This window comes from Cydia amplana, chromosome Z (assembly GCF_948474715.1).
Source record: "Cydia amplana chromosome Z, ilCydAmpl1.1, whole genome shotgun sequence".
Taxonomy (NCBI): domain Eukaryota; kingdom Metazoa; phylum Arthropoda; class Insecta; order Lepidoptera; family Tortricidae; genus Cydia; species Cydia amplana.
In genome coordinates, this window is record NC_086096.1 from 30,014,198 (window position 1) to 30,037,846 (window position 23,649).

The following is a 23,649-nucleotide window of genomic DNA, read 5'->3' on the forward strand; positions in this document are numbered from 1 at the left end:
GTGAGTTGTGACGTTCGTTCTGCCTGTTTTATTAGTTCACAATATTGAATGTTTCTTACTGGTTGACGAGTCTTATAATTTATTTTAATTGATGAACTAGTTTATAAATTAGTGTTTACAACTGGTTTGGATTTACAAAAGATTAGTCTTGTTAATATTGTTAATTAATTACAATACTGGGCATACATTCTCAGTGTAAGTTAGAAAGTTTTAACATGTTCTCTGCCCTTAAGAAATTAGCAAAAGGCAACGATGAACGCTGCACTGCTCCAGTACCCATGTCCTCCTCTTTACAAAAGAAGTTTTCGCGTGGAGTTCACTTTAACAGTAAGTACAGATTCATGTTAAGTCGTAAATGCTACCATGACACAGATAGTTCGTCGAAAACTGGAGAATTTGTAATTTAATTTATCTCAGATTATTCCGTACATTTTGGGATAAGTCATTATTATTCTTCCTGCTTCCAGTGAAAATATTGATTAAAGGAGACCGAAATGTGGGCAAATCTTGTCTGCTGCAAAGATTGCAAGGTGGACCTTTTATAGAAGAATATGTTCCTACTGACCAAATTCAGGTGGCTCCTATACATTGGACCTATAAAAATACTGATCACATAGTAAAAGTAAGTATGTAGACTAATTCTGATAATATTGATTTTTACTATATCCCTGCCTGACACTTTTATCTTATCAGGGGTTTTATTGGACATTATAAGTGCAATTGTATAAAACAAAATGCTAAAAGGGCTCAAGACTTTCAAAGCAAAGCGAATAATGATGGTTTGTGTAATTAATTAGGCCAAAATTATTAATCTAATATTGTAAGCATGCATCCTTAAATTTTTTAAATGGTTGGTCTAAAATACTGTAACACCCTATCATTACAATTAATTTACAGATGTTTGTAAGCACTCCAAAATACCTAGTGAAAACTGTACAGTACTTTGTGTAATAATATAAATAATAATTCAGCCTATATATGTCCCACTGCTGGGCCTCCTCTCATGCGCGTGAGGGTGCGGGCTATTCATAATTTAAACCCTATAGAGTTTATGACCTACTTTAGTAATTTGTCTACGTAATGTTGGCAGTAATTGATTTAGACTGTTTTAACATGCAGAACAATATCCGACGTACTATATACTGATATTGTTCTGCATGTTAGATTGTATAATTCTTAGATTTAAGGAACTTAGTATGTAGTTATATTCAAATACAATTGTCATATTGTTCATGAATAAATAAATAATAGTAATAATTAAAGTTCTAAGTCAGTTGATATTGCTTGATAAAGAATTAGCACTATATTGAAAATATTTGATATAGTATTCAAACAATTATTTAATAATCTTAATTTTAAGTAAGTTCTTTCATCTGTTAACATTTTAGGTTGAAGTGTGGGAGGTAGTAGATAAAGGCAGAACTAAGAAGAAATCTCCTCTAGGGCTGAAATTAGAGAACCAAGCTTCGGTAGCCCAGGATGAAGGTTATGATACGCCAGTACTGGATGCAACATTTCTTGATGTGTACAAGAATGCAACTGGTGTTATACTGATGCTTGATATCACCAAACCTTGGTAAATTTATTTTGATATGTGATATTTATGTATGCTAAGATAAAAAAGATATTTTCTTAATATTAGTCTTATGGGTAACGGTCAAAGAGATAGCTCTGAAGCAGAAACCACTACCGACTTTTAGTACCACTGCTGATAGGCATGGTGTAGGGTCTCGAACCCTGTCGGGAACTGCTGTTCCCGCTGCTGCGTCGGCCATCTACTTCAGCGGAATGACGTCAAGAAAATGACTCCCACCTCGTAAATACTGCATATTGCACTCAAACTACATATGTATTTCACATACACATGTGGAGTATCAAATAGTAGAGTAGTAGTAGTATTTTTTTTTTTTTTTAAATGAAAGCAGATTAAATAATACTTGATTTAGTTCATGTATACTTTTTATCACAGGAAAGACTAGGTAGAACCCAAATCTCTCTACTAAATTAGTCTACAATATTTTTTCTTATCTAAACATTTTTCGAATTTGTCCTTTGCATCCTAACCATGTAATATGTGTTCTGTAATTTCTTAGGACATTCGAATATGTTGTGAAGGAGTTGTCGCGGGTGCCCGCCGACCTGCCCGTGGTGGTGCTCGGAAACCACTGCGACATGCAGCACCACCGCCAGGTGCACCCCCACCACATCGAGCAGGCGCTCGAGCAGGCTAAGCTGAACAGGTGAGAGGTCGTTGACCCTGTGTGTGTGTTGTCGCGGATGAGCAAGCGAATAAGCTAAACTGACCAGGTTATGACCGTACTATTGAGTGTTTTATAGGACGTCAATCTGAAGTCTGTAACTGCAAAATCTCTCAAATACAAGCAATACACACATGTCACATAGAGACATCAACATAATTTTCACAAGTAAGCATATTAGATTGTATTAATAGCAATATATAATATTGATAGAACATATAATATTTGACGGGGAAGAACTCAAGGCTCATGTGACAACTTTAAGGGTTCTTGCCGTCCAAAGGATTAAAGCCATTTTAGAATCTTGTCTTAGTAATGCTTTGGGTGTTGTGTTTTGTGGTTGCTTCTGTGGTTTGTCTACTTAACACACCGCCTGGATTAAATGTCACGATACAAGGATAGTGTTTTACTCTACTAGTGTATCTCACTGAATTTCGTAATACATACATGGCAGAACCAATATTTTGTGATAAGCAGTTATAAGGCTCTAGGTTTTTATATTATAATAAAGTTAAATATAATAAACTAGGTTCAAACAGACACACATAAATGTATGGAATCTGTTTATAGAACTCACCTATGAGAGTTAATAGGATCTGTAACTTTGACATTAGAGGAGAGGCATACTTCCGCCGCTGCCAAACTTCAAGCAGTATTGAAGCTGTATTCATTATTTCTCATATAACAAAGATAAATATAATAAGATATTAAATTATTGTACGAGAACCCAGAAACTAAATACTAACTATAAGCTCTCGCGTTTATAAGAGGCAGAGATAATATACATATTTCATACAATGATTTTTATCTTTATTTCAAAGTGATAGGATTCATTTCTTACTTAGGAAGTTTAGTCTTAGGGTATCCCTTAAGATTAAACTTCCTAAGTCGTAAGATGTACAAAATACTGTATACGGGTATGCGAATTATGTAAATTATTTTTGATAGTAAAGTTCTTAAATTATGTTATGATTTTATGAACCATAACTTCCACGTGCCGCTTTCGACAAATTGTTGAAATGTCATTCAACGTACAAACGGCTTGGACCAAATACGGGCCACCATACGAAGGGTTAAAGACGCTTAAACTTACCAGGACGGCAGCAGTACGGTACGCGGAGTCCTCCATGAGGAACGGCTTCGGGCTGCGCTTGCTGCACAAGTTCCTGAGCGTGCCGTTCCTGCGGCTGCAGCGGACCAGCCTGCTCGAGCAGCTGCAGAGGAACCAGAAGGACGTGGAGGAGACGGAGAAGGAGCTGGACGACTTCCAAGTAAGCCGTATATTACACATAAGCTGTGTATTGTTTTTCCGGCTCCCTGACACGGGAAATTCATTGCAATAAATATATAACGAATTTTAGTCGTTATATATTTATTACATTAATACTCGTACATAGTGTACATACTCCTCCTCATGTTTATCGTAAAACTGTAGCTGCCTGTATTTTCAGAATTCGGAGGAGTCCCACTACAATCTATTCCTGGACCGGCTCGCCAACAAGCGCCGTCAGAGCCAGGGCGCGCCCGAGCCGCGGCCGAGCAACGAGCGCTCGCCGAGCATCGTGCTGGGCGCCGGCAAGCCCATCGTGCCGCCCGCCGTCAACCCGCTGGTCAGTACATTACAACGTCTGCAACATTTGCAAACAAGCCCGTCAGAGCCACGGCGCGGCCCAGCAACGAGCGTTCGCCCAGCATCGTGCTTAGCGCCGGCAAGCCCATCGTGCCGCCCGCCGTCAACCCGCTGGTCAGTACACTACAACGTCTGCAACATTTGCAAACAAGCCCGTCAGAGCCACGGCGCGGCCCAGCAACGAGCGTTCGCCCAGCATCGTGCTTAGCGCCGGCAAGCCCATCGTGCCGCCCGCCGTCAACCCGCTGGTCAGTACACTACAACGTCTGCAACATTTGCAAACAAGCCCGTCAGAGCCACGGCGCGGCCCAGCAACGAGCGTTCGCCCAGCATCGTGCTTAGCGCCGGCAAGCCCATCGTGCCGCCCGCCGTCAACCCGCTGGTCAGTACACTACAACGTCTACAACAAGCCCGTCAGTGCCACGGCGCGGCCCAGCAACGAGCATTCGCCCAGCATCGTGCTTAGCGCCGGCGAGCCCATCGTGCCGCCCGCCGTCAACCCGCTGGTCAGTACATTACAACGTCTACAACAAGCCCGTCAGTGCCACGGCGCGGCCCAGCAACGAGCATTCGCCCAGCATCGTGCTTAGCGCCGGCGAGCCCATCGTGCCGCCCGCCGTCAACCCGCTGGTCAGTACACTACAACGTCTACAACAAGCCCGTCAGTGCCACGGCGCGGCCCAGCAACGAGCATTCGCCCAGCATCGTGCTTAGCGCCGGCGAGCCCATCGTGCCGCCCGCCGTCAACCCGCTGGTCAGTACACTACAACGTCTACAACAAGCCCGTCAGTGCCACGGCGCGGCCCAGCAACGAGCATTCGCCCAGCATCGTGCTTAGCGCCGGCGAGCCCATCGTGCCGCCCGCCGTCAACCCGCTGGTCAGTACACTACAACGTCTACAACAAGCCCGTCAGAGCCACGGCGCGGCCCAGCAACGAGCGTTCGCCCAGCATCGTGTTTGGATCTTGAAAGTGCTTCTTTACCTACTTATATGGATCCACATAGATACCAACAGCACCTCTTTCCAGCACGCGTATAAAAAAGTAGGTGTGCTGAACATATGTAACATGTGTTGATGAAAAATAGTATATGTATACTTTTTCAGATTAATTTTACATATTTCGTCTCATAATTTGTAGAATGTGTGATATATGTTCAGAAACACAACTCCTAACTCGAGTCGTCGTAAACCACCCGCGTTCGCTGGACAATCGTTTGAAATTGGTTACTTTCTAAACTTGTATCACACAATAGATCTCATAAATAACTGTTCTTATTTAAAACGAATGTTATATTTTGTTCCTCGCCGTATGACTTGTAGATCAGACCTCACTCTAGGGCCTAGTTTGAATATTTAATCTTAACTTAAAGTTACTTTTCATGTTAAAGTTAGCGCAGTCCCTGAACCCGTTGGGCATCAAAGCACAGCACGGGCCGCCGTCGCAGACCCAGTACGTGAGTCCGGAGCTGATGAAAACGCGGCCAACTGTCAGCACGAACTATGCGCCCTCGAGACTTAACCTCCCAGCGAGGTGAGTAAATGTAACACGTATTGTTAACTCTTTAAGAGGATATTGGACTACCGCTTCTCCATGCAAGTGTAGCCCTTCCCCCCCCCCCCATTTTCCTCTCTCGACCTTGACATTGTAAAAAAAAACATTTTTACACAATTTGATTTATAAAAGTAAGTAGTGAAAAGCAAATTCCATGCAGTTTTTAAACGCGGTTTAAAGTTCGGCGGTCTAGATATAAACTAGGTATAATTTTTTCACACTATATTATTTCTACTCAGAATAAGCTCTTTTGATACTCATAATCCAAAAATTTCAATACATCTTTCGTTCCTTTCCTTTTGTTACCTACCGTCACATAAAGTTTATGAAAAATGGTAACGGAATGGAAATAAAATGACCCATTGTATCCTTCCTAACTGATTTATAATTAGTAATATTTCAGTAATGTTGTGTTTATGGTATCATCTTGGGTCGTCCAATTCGTTTTTCGTCAAGTTCTTAAATTAGTCCTATTCTGCTTTCGTCACTCATTCTACATTCGTCACAATCGTCGGTGGCTTTCAATGTAGAATGAGTGACGAAAGCAGAATAGGACTAATTTAAGAACTTGACGAAAAACGAATGGGACGACCCAAGATGATACCGTGTTTATTATCGGCAGCGAGCAGAGCACACGCTCCGGTGCCAAGTCCCCGTCGGGTACCCTGGACGAGTTCTACGCGGGCGCGCTGGACAGCAGCTTCCTGGATGATCTCGCGCCTGCGTCCAATCAGGAACTCACCTATGAGAGCGACAGGTGAGCTCTTACCATTCTTAGCAAGCTTCACACAACAGGGTACATATTTACGGCGTTTTTGACATTTTCAAGTGCTTGGAAACTAAGGGTTTAAAGCGACAGCGAAACAATTGAAGTATAGCCTGACCAGTAATATATGATAATTGTCAAGAGGGCGCTGTTATTCTCATGTATAGGGTGACAATTCAGTGTAGTATGAAAAAATTAGTTCCAGTGAAATTCCGCAACATGGCGCACCCTCAATAGATCCTGGTTCACCTATATATTTTACAGGGCCGCTTCACAGATGTATGGAATGTTACCTACTTTTTACCGGTTGTACAGTCGCCATCAGATATACGCACTCAGCGCCTTGTCGTGACGCCTAAGCGTGTTCAGATATTTGTGAGCACCTGGGCCGCTCCAATATATCTCTGGATCTATTATTTGAAATTGTTCTAGTATAGGAATATGCTATGTATAACACCGGCACATTGAGGGGGGATTTAAATCTTCTCGGGGCAGAGGTGTAGGGTTGGAGCCGGTCTACCTAGCTTTATTTGACGTTCATAAGCGCATTGTAATTATGCCTACTTGAATAAACTATCTTTTATCTTTATTTTATCTTATCTTATCTTTACATTTTTTTTAGTGATGATGAAACGACGAACCCAAAGGTGACCATTGAACAAGACGACGTGGACATCGACTACGCCGCGATGATCCAAGAGCTAGCCTCCGAGCAGGTTAAGCCGTTGCCCGAGCCCCTGGAGGAGCGGTTCACGCAACTGAACGTGGAGTACTCGCCGCCCGAAGGTGACGAGCGCTCTATGGAGAGCGAGTTCCCGCTTTGGGCCGGCGATGCCAGCGCGAGGCGGTCGCCGGAAGGTTAGTGTACTTTTGTGTGAGGGTTCTAGTGTGGGAATAATCAATATACACCGTGTTTTTATTGAATTCCGTTAACTTCGGGGTATGGTTAAGTACGTTTAAGAGAACTAAACGGCATAGTTCATTTAAAAAAAAAAATTGTTTGCTTTTTTACAAAAAAAAATTATGTTTAAAAACTAATTAAATGTAGCATATAGCGTTGTTGTAACACGGGCTTTACATTTAACTCAACCAAACAATTGAAATCTGTGACATATCAATGTCATTTCGAACATCGATCGACCGAGATTGTACTTAAGTTTAGTAGCAAATGTATGAACTCATTCTAAACTAATCAATATGTAAACCGGCCCTAAGGCAAGTGTACACGCTTGTAGAGGCCTTATAGCAAAAAAATAAATTATTGATTATCTCCGAAATGGAGTTAATTAGAATATCGGTGTCTTTGAGAAAGTTACTTAATTTCAAGGGTGCATTCCTGAGCTTAAATCAACGGAAATAAAAAAAAACACGGTGTATATATCACCGTAAAATTGTAAACACTGGTCATATTATAATCTCGCTAGTTACATTATAAACTGACGGTAGGGAGATTATAATCTAACATAACCTAACCTACGTTAGATTATAAACTAACGGGTTCACAATCTTACGGTGTCATATATAAAGGCGTAATTGATTTAGGATACGTCACTTCACGTAGAGTCACTTCTTATCGTTATTTTTATAAACGACTGTATAATAATAGGCACTGGTAAGGAGAAAACAAAATGTATTCTGACAAATAATAAATAGACAAAAAGTATCAAAACCATAAACATAAAAAAAGGTAAATTTATACAAAAAGGTTGTACGATCTTGCACAGTTATTGGTATGGATTTATTGTATATCATAATCATATTATATTGCATTATTTTCAGGAGGGGAAGATCCCGACGTTGGTAAAGAAACGGAGGTCAAGGTGAGTGAGTTATTATCAAACTCGATAATTACACAATTACATTGATAGAAGTACAATTGCCATTTTACTCCTGTGACTTGTGCCATTTCAGACTGAGAAAAAACACAAAAAGAAAAAGTCTAAAGACAAAGGCGACTACTCTGAGAAAACGGAGAAGAAAGAGAGAAAGAAGCACAAAAAATCTAAGAGCGAAAAGAAGACAGCAAATCCACAGGCGGCCCTACTGGACCCCACACCGGTCGACGGCTTCTACGAGGACGGCGAGTACGACTCTCTATGAGTTACACGTTCACTCTGATTCTTGCTTTACACTTGTAAGGACAGTTTATTACAACGAACAACAGTGGCATGTTGAGACAAAATGTGCGCATAAATTGAAGAAACACATGTAGAAGTATCCTACATTATTTTGGAGTCTTTCCGAAGTGCACAACTTTAATATGTTATGAGAATAGGGTTGTCAAAAGTTGATGTTTGGCAATCGATCCCGCCCGTCGAGTCGCCACACAAACATGGCGCCGCACAGCGTCACCTACTTCAATTTTCGAGCACACACACTGGATACACGATTTTTCCTTAAGGGGACGGTATATGACGTTTTCGATTTAGACCTCACTTTGTGCAATCAATTTGTTCAATGAATGATTAATAACTGCATTAAATTATACGTAAATCTGTTCACGAAGAAGCCGTGTACCGGCGCTTCACGCCATAATATTTTTTATTTGCTGTAATTCTCTACAAATCAACACTAAAAGTGTCCAAAAATCAAAATATGGAGTTCCGTTTGAGCAAGACGCATTACAGTTTTGTCTTTGACAGTAATTGAGTTGTTGTGGGATTTTGAAGGCTAGATTACTAAACTACCAAATTATTATCTACTTATATTTTTACTCACAAATACAACACAGAAATTCAATCCCAAATGTAAACTTTCGTAAAATTTCCATACATTGACGACATCACTCAAAACTCTTCTTCGAGTCAGATGGCCGTTGGCCTTGCATCAAAGCAGACGTGTACTTCGTCGTAGCTCGTTTTTGACATTATTATAGACATTTCATCATATACGCATACGAAAATGTATACCAGTAGATAAATTGTATTTCATAAAATAGGGTAAATAAATATAATCACGTCGAGCTCGAGTCAAACTTTAAATGTGAGTTGTTGTTATTTACGGATCGTAACGGTCGAAAACAGCAGTAAATTATCCTAAAACAATACGATTACAATCGAATTTAAGTAACTTGTTCCTTCAAAACCCGCTTAAAATGAAAAAAGTTTAAAGACTCCTTTTACTGATTGGGATTGATTTTCATTATGCTGGTATCAATTTTGCGTCATTATAAAAATGTATATGACTTCTGTACGTCAATGACTTTTGATGTCAATTAATTGTAATCTTGTATTTATGTTAGAGAATATTATATGTTCATTTAAATATTACTCATCTATTAATACGAAGCGTAATTCGTTTAATACCTAAAGGCTTGCAGTGTCTACACCTACTTTGTTGACGTTCGTTCCGTCTATGTATGCGATTACGTAACGTGCTGTTCTGATAATCTTCAAGAATCAAGATAATTAATAACGGCAAGACCAGCATTTAGTACCAGCAAGTTTTGCGGATTTGGAGACCGAGATGAAGCTTACAGGCCAATATCGCTGCGGCCCGGCCTGCTTATTGTTATGTGTATAAATCGAATGTTATATAAATTTACTATAAAAAACAATGTTTTATTTCAATGACATTCTGTGCGTTTATGTATGTTTCGGTGATTATAAGAATTATGTCCACACAATAATCGTGCAAAGCAGAGACTGCATTATTTCTTTACGGTATAAGCGGTAAGGAAAAACTCATTGGTATCCTGGCTCGTACCAATGAGTTCTTCGGAACTTATGTACGAAATATCATTTGATATTTACCACTAGCTTTTCGGTGAAGGAGGAAACATCGTGAGGAAACCTGCATACTCGTAGTGGATACATCTGCGAAGAAATTCAAAGCTGTGTGTGAAGTCCCCAATGCGCATTGGGCTAGCGTTGAGATTATTGTCTATACAGGGTGGTCCAAACCTTGACGTCCTAAAATCGTGGGCTATCAGAATGTACCCCATATGTATGTTAGCCGATTTTTCGTAGTTTTCAAGTTATGATTTTTTAAGCTTTTAACTTTTCCTATGAAATTCCGGGGTTCCCATACAGAGTGGCTGAAAAATAACTGCATTCCGTTGCCAGGGAGGTGTTGGGATTATACTGAGCAACTTTTATTATGGGACCAACCCCGAAATCGCGAAAAAAAAATTGGTTTTTTATACATTTTGGCTAGTCCATTTTCTATGGAAGGGTAATTTTTTTTTCGCGGTTTCGGGGTTGGCCCCATTGTAAAAGTTGCTCAGTATAATCCCAAAACCTCCCTGGCAACGGAAATGCAGTTATTTTTTAGCCACTCTGTATGGGAACCCCGGAATTTCATAAGAAAAGTTAAAAGTAAAAAAAAATCATAACTCGATAACTACGAAAAATCGGCTAACATACATGGGGTATATTCTGATAGCCCACGACGTGAGGAATCTAAAAAAAATTATTGGACGTCAAGGTTTGGACCACCCTGTATATAGGCTGAATTATTATTATTATTTATAGGCGGTACGGTAACGTTATTATTTATCAATACCGCTTCGTTTTGAAGGTACTATACCTGTTGAAATATAAAGTACGGTACCGGTATAAAATTGCAGCAGGTACAACTATTTTTTATAGGTGTACAGTCAGCTGCAGAGAAAAGGTACCACCCCTGCATACAATCTTCTATGCAGGGGTGACCTGCAGCTGACTGTACCTAAACCATCACTGACCGAGCGTAGGCGAAGGTCTCCGTTTCAGCTTGGGCAAAAATACTTTCGTTTGTTCGAATGTTCTCCTTTGCATATCACATTTCTCAAATATCTCGAGAAAATTTGTAAGCAGGTTCGGTAGTTGGATATAATTGCTCGGTTTCTTTTTTTTTTATAAGTTCTAATAGGCAGAGATTGCCATAAAGGACTTAAGCGACAGTAGGGTCTGTGATACTTAAGACCATTGTGATTATTAGTAGTGTCTGACCGAAGATTCGGTTTCGGTTTCGGTTTCGGCCAGTTTCGGCCATAAAATCATGTTTCGGCCGTAGTTTCGGTTTCGGCCAACAAACGGCCGAATCATTCGGCCGGGCCGAAACATACGAAATAGTACTTCGTATTATGAAACTAAACTATGTGACAAAGACCAAAAGTTGGGGAGCAAGTAGGACAACAATATTTATATATACAGAAATTTGTGTTTCGGTCGGACACTAATTATTAGGTACTTACTGATTACGCTGCGCCGCGTGGAACGTGAGGTGCGTTGGGGTAAGTGCATACAAATCATTCAAGAAAAAAATCCCTTTTAAGATCACTCGTGTGTCTGCCCCTAATAGACTAATTCAATTGAAATTTGGTACACATTTGTCACATATGACAAAGAGTCGGTGATCCAAAGATGGACTAGTAACGTAAATAAATGAACTTTTAACTTTGCGGCCATTTTTTGTATCGTGTGATATATCAGATATTAAATTATAAGATATTTACTAATAATAAGCATTGGTCACGTAAATTATTTTTAGATTTTTTTTGCAAGTATGATATAGAACATTATTTCAATTATTTTTAAAATTAAGCCTATCCAAAGGCGACTTGGAAGAAGTGTCATGGGGATCTACATTCATGGGTGAAAAACAAGTTTTTTTGTCTAATTATGGTTTAAAACTCAATCGATCGGCAATAACGCGGTCACATAAAACAAAAAACTTCTTTTTTCACTCATAAAACTCCTTAAACCTAATAAGAGCTAAACAAAAACAAGTGCGAGTCGGACTCGCATTCCAAGGGTTCCGTATATTAAGTCCGTCTCACGCTTGACTGCACATTTCTTATAGATTTTCCTGACATATATAGGTAAAGAACTACTTTGTGTATTTTTTTCAAAATGTTAGATCCAGTAGTTTCGGAGAAGGTGGGCGGAGAATGATCGTTTTTTGCCTATTTTCATGAATAACTGCTGAACTATTAATCCTAAAATTATAAAAAAAAAATATTTGATATTCTTACAATGAGCTCTTTTATTTGATATGTAACACTATATAGTTTAAAAAACATTATTTTTTATTTTTTTCATTTACCCCCCCCCCCCCAAAATGGCTGCCGTATTTCAAATTATCTAAAATAAATTTTATTTACGTTACACGTCCATCTTTGGGTCACAAATTTACATTTGTGTGCCAAATTTACATATGTGTGCCAAATTTCAACTGAATTGGTCCAGTAGTTTCGGAGAAAATAGACTGTGACAGACGGACGGACAGACAGATATACGCACGAAGAATTATATGTATATGCACTTATCCCAACGCACCTCTCGTTCTACGCTGCGCGGGGTTCATTGCCGCTCCTACCGCCGTAAGTGTAAGTACAACTACATCATCAAGGCTACGATCGAAGATAATCAGTTCAGCACTGAAATAATAGCGGTGGAATGCCAGTATAATATTTAATTATTTATTTTAATTTTATAAATTTAATAGCAAAATAAATAGTGAATATACGATACTCGTACAAGTAAATCTGTAAAGATCTTAGGGGTACATCAGCCGACATATATTATTAAATTTTATTTTGTCCGCCTTAATTAAATTTCCACCCTGCCGAAACTTTATTTATTTAAATTTCTAATTGAATTGATTTTTCGCCTTATGAATAACCGTATAGAGTAGTAAATAACATTTTACATGTGACTTAATGACATCTGGGTTTATTCGGTTTAACTTTACAAAACGCGTATCTCGACAAAGCCGTAATATGCAGAAAATAGTTAACAATCAAATGAATTAAATTAGAATTTAAATACGTCACGTGTGACATGAACAGACAAGGAGAGCAAGATTTAATGTATTGTTTCTCTTTCTTCTTTCAATGGAACGTTTTTACAGTTTCTGTTCCTCAAAAGAGGTCAGTGGTTATCACTAAACTCAAAACGCTATCTTAAAAAAAACTTGATCGGTCAATGACCTGTCCCAGTAAAGTGAGGTAGTGTGCGTGAAGTGCGCTTGTGTGTGAAATGGGGTATATTGACAGAATCTGAAAATTTACCCACCTCTACTGTCGCCTTAAGCTTTGGTTTCCTCCGATAGCGGTGCCGTCATATCGCGGCCGTCTCCATACAAATACTACGACATCCATATTTAGCCGTATTATTTAGTATGGAGACGGCCGCTATATGACGGCACCGCTATCCTAGGAAAACCGATCTTTAGACTATAACTCTTTTACAAAGTTTAACTCTTTGCTTATGATGGACAACACGTGCATACGAGTCATCGACATTGTTGGAATTGCGCCAAAATATGAATGATAATATAGTTATTTGTATTTGTAATTATATTATATTACTATTTATTGTTGCATAGCGTGAGCATAGCTTACAACCTAAAATAATGTTTTGATATCTTCATTTAAACTCACATAAGTTACTTAGTTACTGTACTTAATGCAACATTCATAGGTAGTTCAACATATTATATCAATGACTGATTCAATATATTTTAAAAATATCGCAATATAATTAATTAAATTATATGTACAGTACGGGTGATCGTACTGTAACATAATTATTTATATAATTTATAATAATATTAGTAATATACGTTTTTGAACTCTTTGAACAGATATACGTATTTTAGGTTATTATTATTTATTATACTATCACATAACTATGTATGGCGATGCACCTATGATCCACTAGAAGATCTGATTCTCGTTTTATACATAATTATTGGTAAGTACATCTAATTCCCCAAATACAAAAAAACCTACGAGTAAGTTGTGCCCATCACTATTGGTCTATAAATGTAAGTACTCGTACTAAAATTAATCGCGTTTTTGTCCAATTCTTGTACAGTAGAGTCCGATTAGTACGACTTCGCATATAACAACCAACCGCTTATAGCGACGTAAGTATAGGCACTTGTTTGGTTTTAGTATGAGCTACTATGAAAGTACAACCGTTTATTACGACTCCGCTTATAACGACCGATCGCCTTTAACGACGGAAATTGACTCAAAATCCGTCCGTCAAGTCCGGTTACAACGACGAGCGACGTAGTTTTTACAAATAAATAGTTGGTAAGAAGCTTACTCCGTCCCGCGCACCTAACTCCCCTCCCCCTTTTGCCTATACGCAGCAAGATGAAATAGTCATGTGACTTTTCGTAATCTTGCAAACTAAATAAAACCCAATTCCCATTATTCAATTGAGCTTAAACTTAGGTACAATGCAATATTTTGGTAGGTACCTTCGAGCTGATCTATGGACACAGGAGATGGCCATAGGAACTGTGTGATAAAACAACATTAGTTGGATTAGATCCCCAAGAATTACGACTTTTTAGTTTACGGGATTCGAGTAATTTGCGGGATGACGAGTGAGTTGACTACGCCTACCTTGAAAAGTGGCTTCTTCTAAACACACAAGTCTCTCCATTTAAGACAACGTGTACTACTAACGTGTAATAGTAACGTAAATAAATATTTTAAAGGATATGATTTTTTTTCTTTCATTGTCGCATAAGTATTAATAAATACAAAATGACGTAATTATTTTGATTAAAAAAATATATTAAAATTGGCAGTTCGTTTTGTACGACGTCCGGTTAGTAGTAGTAATATCAGCGGTCCCTTGGGCGTCGTTATAACCGGACTCTACTGTATTTAATGTACATAAATCATATGAAGTGGTTATACAAACACGACCACTTTGTTCTTATATATTGTGCATCTATATCTACGTATAAAAGTATCGTCATTCGTATTTAATTATTGTTTTAAACTTCTTGATACATAAAACGGTGGTAAACAAGGAGCCGAACAAGTACAATCGCTATCAATAATGTCTATAAGTACTATACAGGATGTTTTTTTTTTTATTACTGGCAATTACTGAGGGTCCTTTTATTGGATAATCCACTTTATTCAGTAAATGAGTATATGACTTTGACATTTGAAATTGTAAATTGAATCGTGTAAATTTGACATGTTCTCATTTATTGATATTCAAAGTAATGTATACCTAGTATTTATTGTATTTAGAACATAACGATCATTAAGAGATACTCGTACTTAGTTATTCCCGTATTTTGTTTTGACATGAATTGATAAAATTGTTGACAGAAGATTGATTATTTTTAAGACATTTTTAATTTGTATCTAATAAATAATATCATGATAATGTTAATGACGATCATAATATAAATTCATGCAGATTAGTTTAGCATAATTTATAATGTAATTTCATATTAACTATGTAATATTTTTTATTTATTCAGAGACCATACTTTTATATCCGCAACGCAGGCTTCGTCAGGTAAACACAAACTTACAATCAGCTACAGGCATCGTCACAAAAAAGTCAAAAAACTACAGCGATTTCATATTATGAGAATAAATATCTAAATCTAAATCTATTTTGTGCGATGTGATTTTGTGAGTAACTTTTAGTAGTAGTTAGGGAGGCGAATAGGGGAATTTTCGGCAATACTCGAGCGTGGCAGTTTAAGATATGAGAGATACCTTAGACCTAATAGAACAACCTTGTAAAGTATTTAGCTCTATATGTAGTGACGCGCGCCTAGGATAGACGATCAGATTAGTAAAAAAAAATGGATAGTCTGAAATACTCGAGCGCGTCAGATTAAGATATTGGGGGTTGATTTTAGTGTTTAAAGACTAAATTTAACTAATCTGACGATAAGTCCTTGACGCCGCCGAGTTATAGGGTCGCGAACTTGTAAAAAAAAACGTTAATCCGGCATTCGCGAGCGCGATTTTTTATTTTTAAGAATATAATCTAAAACTTACTAAAAATACAAAATCTGCCGGTTTCCGCATGACCGGAAGTGTGGAGGAGCCATTTCGTCTTCCTAAGAACGCGTTGCGGCATATAAGTCGCGAACGATACATTTTACAAAAAAAAAAGTTTAAATAAACAAAAAAGGTAATTTTATTTTACACAAAAAAGGTCTCTTTACATTTTTGTCCAAAGTTAAAACTTTTTGACTTGAAGCATCATAAAAACTCAAACTCCCGGTCAGATTCAGAGAACACACCAACATTTTTGTCAGATTAAAAAAATATGCTTTCAGGATACCGAGATAAACCTCCCCTATGAAAATCTGACGCGCTCGAGTATTTCAAAAAAACTTTTTTTTTTGCATTTTCAAAAATTCATCGTAACTTATCGTCACGCTGAAATCGTCAGTTTTTTTAAAGGAAGCTTCCTTGGGGCCTACTTAACACCCCTTCCGAAAATCTGACGCGCTCGAGTAATTTTTTTTTTTTGCATTTTTGACTACTTTATATGCCTACCCCCACCACGCAAACCGGCAGATTAGTATACCGTTGTTATCAGAGGCACTCGGGGCATACGTAGTATGAATATCTGACGCGCTCGAGAATGCCCAAGTAACTGTTTTTTTTAACATTTTTGAAAAACCGTACACGCCAAACCCACCGCTAAAATGGTTTTTGCCATACGAGCTTTTCTTTTCGAAATTATTTTATCTTTCGATTTTGATAGGTCTCGACGGCGCCGTTGAATTACGTTACGCCATTTAGCTACCTCGCCTCCCTAACTATAGTAGTTGTTGCTCAATATGACCTATATAATATTATAACTATCAAATCAAATCATCTCGAAAACTATTGCCGGTAATTAAAAAAACAACCGGTGTAACAGGGTAAAAATATCTGTCTACGTATTACCCTGAGGGCCCTTACCCAATGAGGTCCAGTTCTTTACTGAATCCCGCAAAAATCATAGGTGTGTGAACACATCGCAATGAAGAACTTAGCAAATAAAGTATTAAAAACCGGCCAAGTGCGAGTCGGACTCGCGCACGAAGGGTTCCGTACCATTACGCAAAAAACGGCAAAATAAATCACGTTTGTTGTGAGCTCCACTTAAATATTTATTATATGCTGCTTTTAGTATTTGTTGTAATAGCAGCAACAGAAATACATCATCTGTGAAAATTTCTACCGCCTAGCTATCGCGGTTCATGAGATACAGCATGGTGACAGACAGACAAACGGATAGCGGAGTCAGTAATAGGGTCCCGCTTTTACCCTTGGGTACAGAACCCTAAAAATTACCTGCTTAGCATTTAATATTCAATAAAAAAATTACTTCTACTACCTACTGACTAATTATATTCTATATGAATATCGTATAAGAATGTGTTAACGTAATGTCTAGTCTACTACTTAAGAATGTTACTGCTTCAGGTTTTGGTATTAACGTATGAGCGCAAAAGCAAAATTATGTATAAAAAGATTTTTATGTATATTTTTTGTTATTGAGAATGTGTATTATGAAATAATAAAATCAAAAACAAAAGATATTGACTTATTAATTGTCCAATGTCCAACAAACATTTAGGCTATATCTACTGCAGATCATCTCTTTTATAAAACTGAAGGCATTAATAACCTTAATATAATATTATGCCTACAAATTAGTGGTGAAGGTCCTAAAGGTTTATTTTTACAAGGTTTTATTTACTTTCACCTGACCGTTGTCTGTCTGTAATCAAATCTTGCAAGTTAAATTTGATCCACTTCCCGGTTTCCGATTGAGCTGAAATTTTGCATACACATGTAAGTCGGGTGACAATGCAATATTATGGTACCATCGAGCTGATCTGATGATGGAGACAGAAGGTGGCCATAGGAACTCTGTGATGAAACAACGCAACCTAATTGTGTTGGGGGTTTTTAGAATTGTCTCGATGAGTATTGTCTGTCGTAAGAAAAGTACAGTCAGCGATAAAAGCTTGTACCAAAAATGAAATTTTTGCCAAAAACTTATTTATTACGCCTTATAAGTGATACATTTTAGTTATTAGAAGTATGAGTTTTATGATACTAATTCAGATAAGTAGTTCATTACGTGATACCCGCAATAAGAGGAAAGTGAAAATATACATTTATTAGTGGGTTTTCAAAAGAAAAGTGTATCATTTATACCTATAGTTATACTATGCTTATTAGGATCTAGGCGTCTGGCAGCTATTCTTCGGTGGAGGTCAGAACGACAGGCCAGCTAAACTTTTCTGTTACGGAAAAAGTAATCAAAAATATGTACATTACACACGTGGTACTCATTTTCCTCTCTGGATATTTACATTTTGGAAAATATTTTAAATGCTCCCTGTTCTTATAATAATTAAAAAATTGTTCAAAATCAAACAAAGGGGCATAGCAGCAGTCGTGTGGTTGATATACATCAAAATGTGTCAAAATATTTTCATTAATGTTAATATCCAGAGAGGAAAATGGGGACTACATCTATACTGGAAATGTGCTTTTGGGGCAGTCGTCCACTTTCGTCTACATGGGATTTTGTTTATCCCGCTTGCCGCTGGAGTTGCAGATACTTTTATTTTAACACGTTCACTGCGGAATGCAAATTTCATAAAACAAGGTAAACATGCAAAATATGATTAATTACGAGTTAAGATAGTTGACGCAGCGAACGTGTTAAGATACTGGTTGCCATATTGTTGTCGATAGCTCCAAGACAGGATCATGTGGGGTCTGGTAAAATCAACATTATAAAAGTAGGTAGGTACTGTAAAAGGATGGGACAAGGATTGCAACAAAACAAGTTCAATAAATAGAGTACATTCTATTCAAAATGTAAATGTACAACCACATCGATATTTTATTGGTTAGGTTATAAAAATTGGACCACCTGGGAAGAAGTCCACGCAGTAGTTTAACAATATTACAAACAAAAATCTCTACATAACAGAACTTACAAGTAAACAATATTAGTCAACTTTATACATAGGTACTATCGTACCTACACGATTATTTAACATTAAAATTTACCTAATATTATATTTTATACATTCTATGTATAATAGGTAATATTCTTTATTTTGTAATAAGTTAATAAAACTATTTATTATAAAATATTTTTTCAGTTACTCATTAGGCATTTATAAGGCTAATGTGGGTAGTGGAAATAATATTTGGTGGTTGTCAGGATTTTAAATACAATGATACAATATGCGGAATTAAATTACATACTACCAGTAGCGCAACTCCCGCGCCTGATGCCAGTGGGCTCTGGCGCCTCGCCTTACCTTACAATGTACCGTAATATAACTTATAAAAGCACTTTGTACTTGGCTTGCATCATTATTACATTATAAACTTTATGAATTGATCTTTCATTCGACGATAACAATACATCTAAATAATTTGCCCATACAATATAAAATTATCATATTGCTTCGTGAATAAAAATAAATATAAAAATAGGTACAAAACATACGCAACGCAACCAAGATCTTGGCGCGCAGTGAGCATCCGTTTGTAAATGCAGCCTTTCTTAGGGTCGGTTGCACCAAACTGTTCGTATCGTTAAAGAGTTCGCTAAATTTTTATTTATGTATGGAAAGTTTCATAGTAAAGCGCCGGGGCGCGCCGGCTGACGTTGATCAGTCTGTCAAATGTGGTTGGTGCAACTGGTCCTTATTCTTCGAACGGGGTTTTAAGTAGTTTACTTTCTCGACCTCGACTGATTATTCATTGATGAATTATTTTCAGCTTGTCTTTTATATTTATAAATTATAATATTTGTCGTTTACGTTATGTAACAACTTGGTGGAATATAAGGCCGAGAAAATAATCTGGCGACATGACACGTAGTTTTAACCACCACAAATATGCCCGTAAAACCTTTGTGAAGACTATTTTCATGAAAACAATGTATGTGTAAGTAAAGTATATTATATTTTTCCGGTTTTTTATGAGATACCACAAGCGTAACGGATAATGTATAAATTGAAATGAGTAAAAGCAGAATGCCCGCTTAACTATGCCGAGATCCTAAGTCTAAGTAAACTAATTTTACTAGGTCGTTTTTATTTAACAAACGAGACCGCGGTACAAAAATACGTGGTTTCTTATTGCTACAACGTTAAGATTCACTAATTCACTGCTTTCCTCTGTGCACCTACTTATTACTCGCAGACAAGACCAGTTGGTAAAAAAACGTTACACTTTTCATAAACCGACATATTTGTATCATTTTAATAATAAAGATGTATGTATGAAGTCGCACAATATTTAACGCCTATTTAGTATGTAGCATATCCAAGAAACCAGACAAGTAGAAATGTAACAAAAGTAGATAGGAAATAAAATAAGTGTCCTGTGAGGACCTGCGTGTGGAAATGTAAAAAAGGCGTAGACTATACATTGCCATACGGACGTAACTGTCGTTATATGTTATATTGAGTACCTATTAGTAGACCAAAAAAAGCTACGAATTTTACTAGGTACGATAATAGTAGTTTATGCAACAGTGATATAATAAGGGTTCTTAAAATTCAAGGGTCGAAGTTACAAAACGAGACGTAGTCGAGTTTTGTAAAAAAAGACCCGAGAATTTTAAGAACCAATTATGAGCTGTTGCATACATTACTTTTTCTATGACAGCTGCAGCAAAAAAAAAAAAAAAAAAAAAAATTGTTATTATTAAAAAAAAAGAGTTATTATTAAAAAAAAAAGAGTTATTATTAAAAAAAAAAGAGTTATTATTAAAAAAAAAAGAGTTATTATTTAAAAAAAATTGAGTTATTATTTAAAAAAAAAAAGAGTTATTATTGTAAATGAAAACATACCTCTTTCAATCAAGATGATCGGAACTTGTATCTTTAAAAAAAATAAAGCAGTTGTATTATACTCATAAGATGACTGCTAGCAGTCATCTTATGAGCCTATAGACCAAGCATTCAAATGACATTGCTTTAGATATCACTGTCAGTCATTTAATTGACACATTTAAGTGCTGGAGTAGAAAAAGACAATAAAAAGGAAATACCGCACTGGCTATCTTCTTATAAAACAAGGCTTATTTTCATATAAAACAAATTAATTGATTTTCAGTATAATTAATCTCGTATTAAGTAATATGTCATTAATTCTCATGATTCTTTTATCCCGATAACATAATATTAATTGATAGGCGATATTTTACAAGACAATTGATAACTAATAGAAATTAAGAATGTAAAATAAATAACACAAAGCATTACAATTTCATTAATTGATTGTATGTGCATAAACGAGTAAAATGTTAATAAAAAATACATTTAAAAATTTAGATTCGGGTGATCACAATTTTGATCACAGCATCCAAAACCGGCGTAGCGGTGATTAATCAGACATTGCAGTGGCGATACAATCAAAGTGCAGAAAATGATAATTATACTTATTTGTGCACGGGTGGAAAGTATCTTACAATATTGCATATTGAATGGATAACATTTTCGGCGTCCTTTAACGGTATTGCTAAATAGAATATAAGGCAACCTTTATTGTTCGAAAAAAAAAAAAACTACATTAACGTGATACTGATACATTACTGAGGTCTTACCGCGAACCGCTTTCGACGTGTTGCCTCCCTGTCACACTTTCGTACGAATTTACAAGTGCGACAGAGAGGCAACACGTCGAACGTGGTTCGCGGTAGGCCCTCTGGTGTAATGGCAGTACTTAGAATTAACTACATCTATATCTTGTAACGCGAAGAAATGTAAATAAGTTCTATGTTCTATATAGCGCTACCGCCGCGCGTATATAAGGCGTGGGCCCAGCAAGTCTCTTGCGCAACGATACTTGCTTAGTAATCTGAATGAACAAAATTTTATTGCTTTAATATTTGTATGCCGATAAAAGGGCGAATGGCAGTTACTTTGTGAATAGTTATTTTCGATACAAGTGCGAAAAAGAGGAAATTCGAAACGAGTGGCGATAAATTAAAACACGACCGAAGGGAGTGTTTTAAATCGACACGAGTTGCGAATTACCTATTCGCACGTGTATCGAACAACGTTTTACAGTACATATGGCACTTTAAAGTTTAGACATACGCACGAAAAGTGCTATTTTACGCACTAGTGCGGAAAAGTAGCCCCATATGTACTGTAAAATTTGTTTTAGCCTAAGGGACGAGTCCTAGCCTCGTGCCACCCACCATACAAAATGTTTGCTAGGAAAGTTTCAATCTCGTTGAGTGTTTAATTGGGTTGTATTTCATTTGTTAGATTTTTTTATGAGGTGTGCTACTTTGTCTATTTATAAGAAAGTTGAAACTACATTAAAACAGAATGTACATCGTAATGTACAATAACCACACGGTATTGTTATGCCTTTTAGAGTTCTTGCTAAAATTCTATAGTCAAATAATTGAACAGCCAATTTAGCTAGGACCCTAAAAATGGCGCAACAATCGCGGAGCGTGATGGTACATTGAGCGGCACGAGGCTAGCGTATCTAAGTAATTTTTTTACCATATTAGGTACGTATTAACCTAACTTCCACGTGCGGTCATTAAGGATATACACAACAAATACAGCAATTGTTAACAAATCAAACCTTAGTAATAAGGCTTAGTCAATACTGTCTTCCATATGGATAGCCAGGCAATTAGGCGTAACGAAGACTCGACCTTACTAGGAACACAGATATTTCACCACGCGAAATGCATAACAATAATCAGTTGTTTTAATTCACTCGCGCGACATGTTTCGGAGAGCCTAGGTCTCCTTTCTCAAGCACTAACAGTGCGAGCAGCGTTCACGACGGCCGTGTATCGCATGTCGCGCGAGTGTCTTAAAACAAGTGAGTCTAAACCGTAAAATTATTCAATGTTAGTATGTCTCACAACAGTTTAAATTCGAACAATAATCAGGTTAGGTCACCTTCCGAGCTTTACATTTTCAGTGAACGTACAACCGTAACCAAACGGTCGAATCATACGAGTTTGCTGTGGCAGAGCGTCTGAAGAACTCGCTTTGCAATTACAAGCCTAACTGAAAGTTGAGCAGGTTTAATCCCCGTAATAAAAATAACACAATCCATTGAATCAAAAATCAGTACATTCTAAGTTGAATATTCAAGGAGTCAGTGCAAATGCTACTTTAAGTAGTTTACTGATAGGTTAAAACTCTATGTAGGTCTCATAGCGTAAACCGGACCAAATTAGCTCAAGCTTGCCAACGGGTTTGTGTGACGTGACGCTCCACCACTGTTAGCTTGTGCAGTACTGCCACGTATGTACATATTACGACAGTTCTGGTGCGAGTGGCCTATTTAGAAGTTCATTTAGTGAGTAAGAAAATAATGGCCAAATAGTGACTAATTGAAATCGCTCACCTGCGTTATGCCGTTATGGTTAGGCGAGCGATGGCATGTGTCAAGGAGAATACCACGGATAATATACATATTGACTACATTGTAAATTTTTACTTTTATAATTCACTAGTGGCTCTGTGAGCTACACCTCGCGTTAAGATTCGCAACTTACATAAGCTTAAAAATGGAAATAAAAAAAATACTTTTTGGAGTAATTATCACAGCGTACTTGCAATGGTCTTAAGTGCCATACACGCCTTTATGCCAATTTCCCCGATTTTGAACATTTTCCACAAAAAGGAAACGACAGAAAAAATCAGCGGTTGACTCATCTT

The 23,649-nt window shown here is 37.3% G+C and overlaps 1 protein-coding gene across 1 annotated transcript; it reads left to right on the forward strand.

Moving 5' to 3' along the window:
• On the forward strand, positions 1-8,406 carry LOC134661100 (rab-like protein 6). The gene is made up of 11 exons (XM_063517042.1): positions 1-327; positions 468-622; positions 1,389-1,576; positions 2,094-2,240; positions 3,355-3,529; positions 3,710-3,868; positions 5,278-5,420; positions 6,064-6,198; positions 6,830-7,065; positions 7,987-8,027; positions 8,119-8,406. The coding sequence occupies exons 1-11, from the start codon at positions 216-218 to the stop codon at positions 8,305-8,307; spliced, it is 1,680 nt and encodes a 559-aa protein (XP_063373112.1). The 5' UTR covers positions 1-215; the 3' UTR covers positions 8,308-8,406.
• The last annotated feature ends 15,243 nt before the right edge of the window (positions 8,407-23,649 follow it).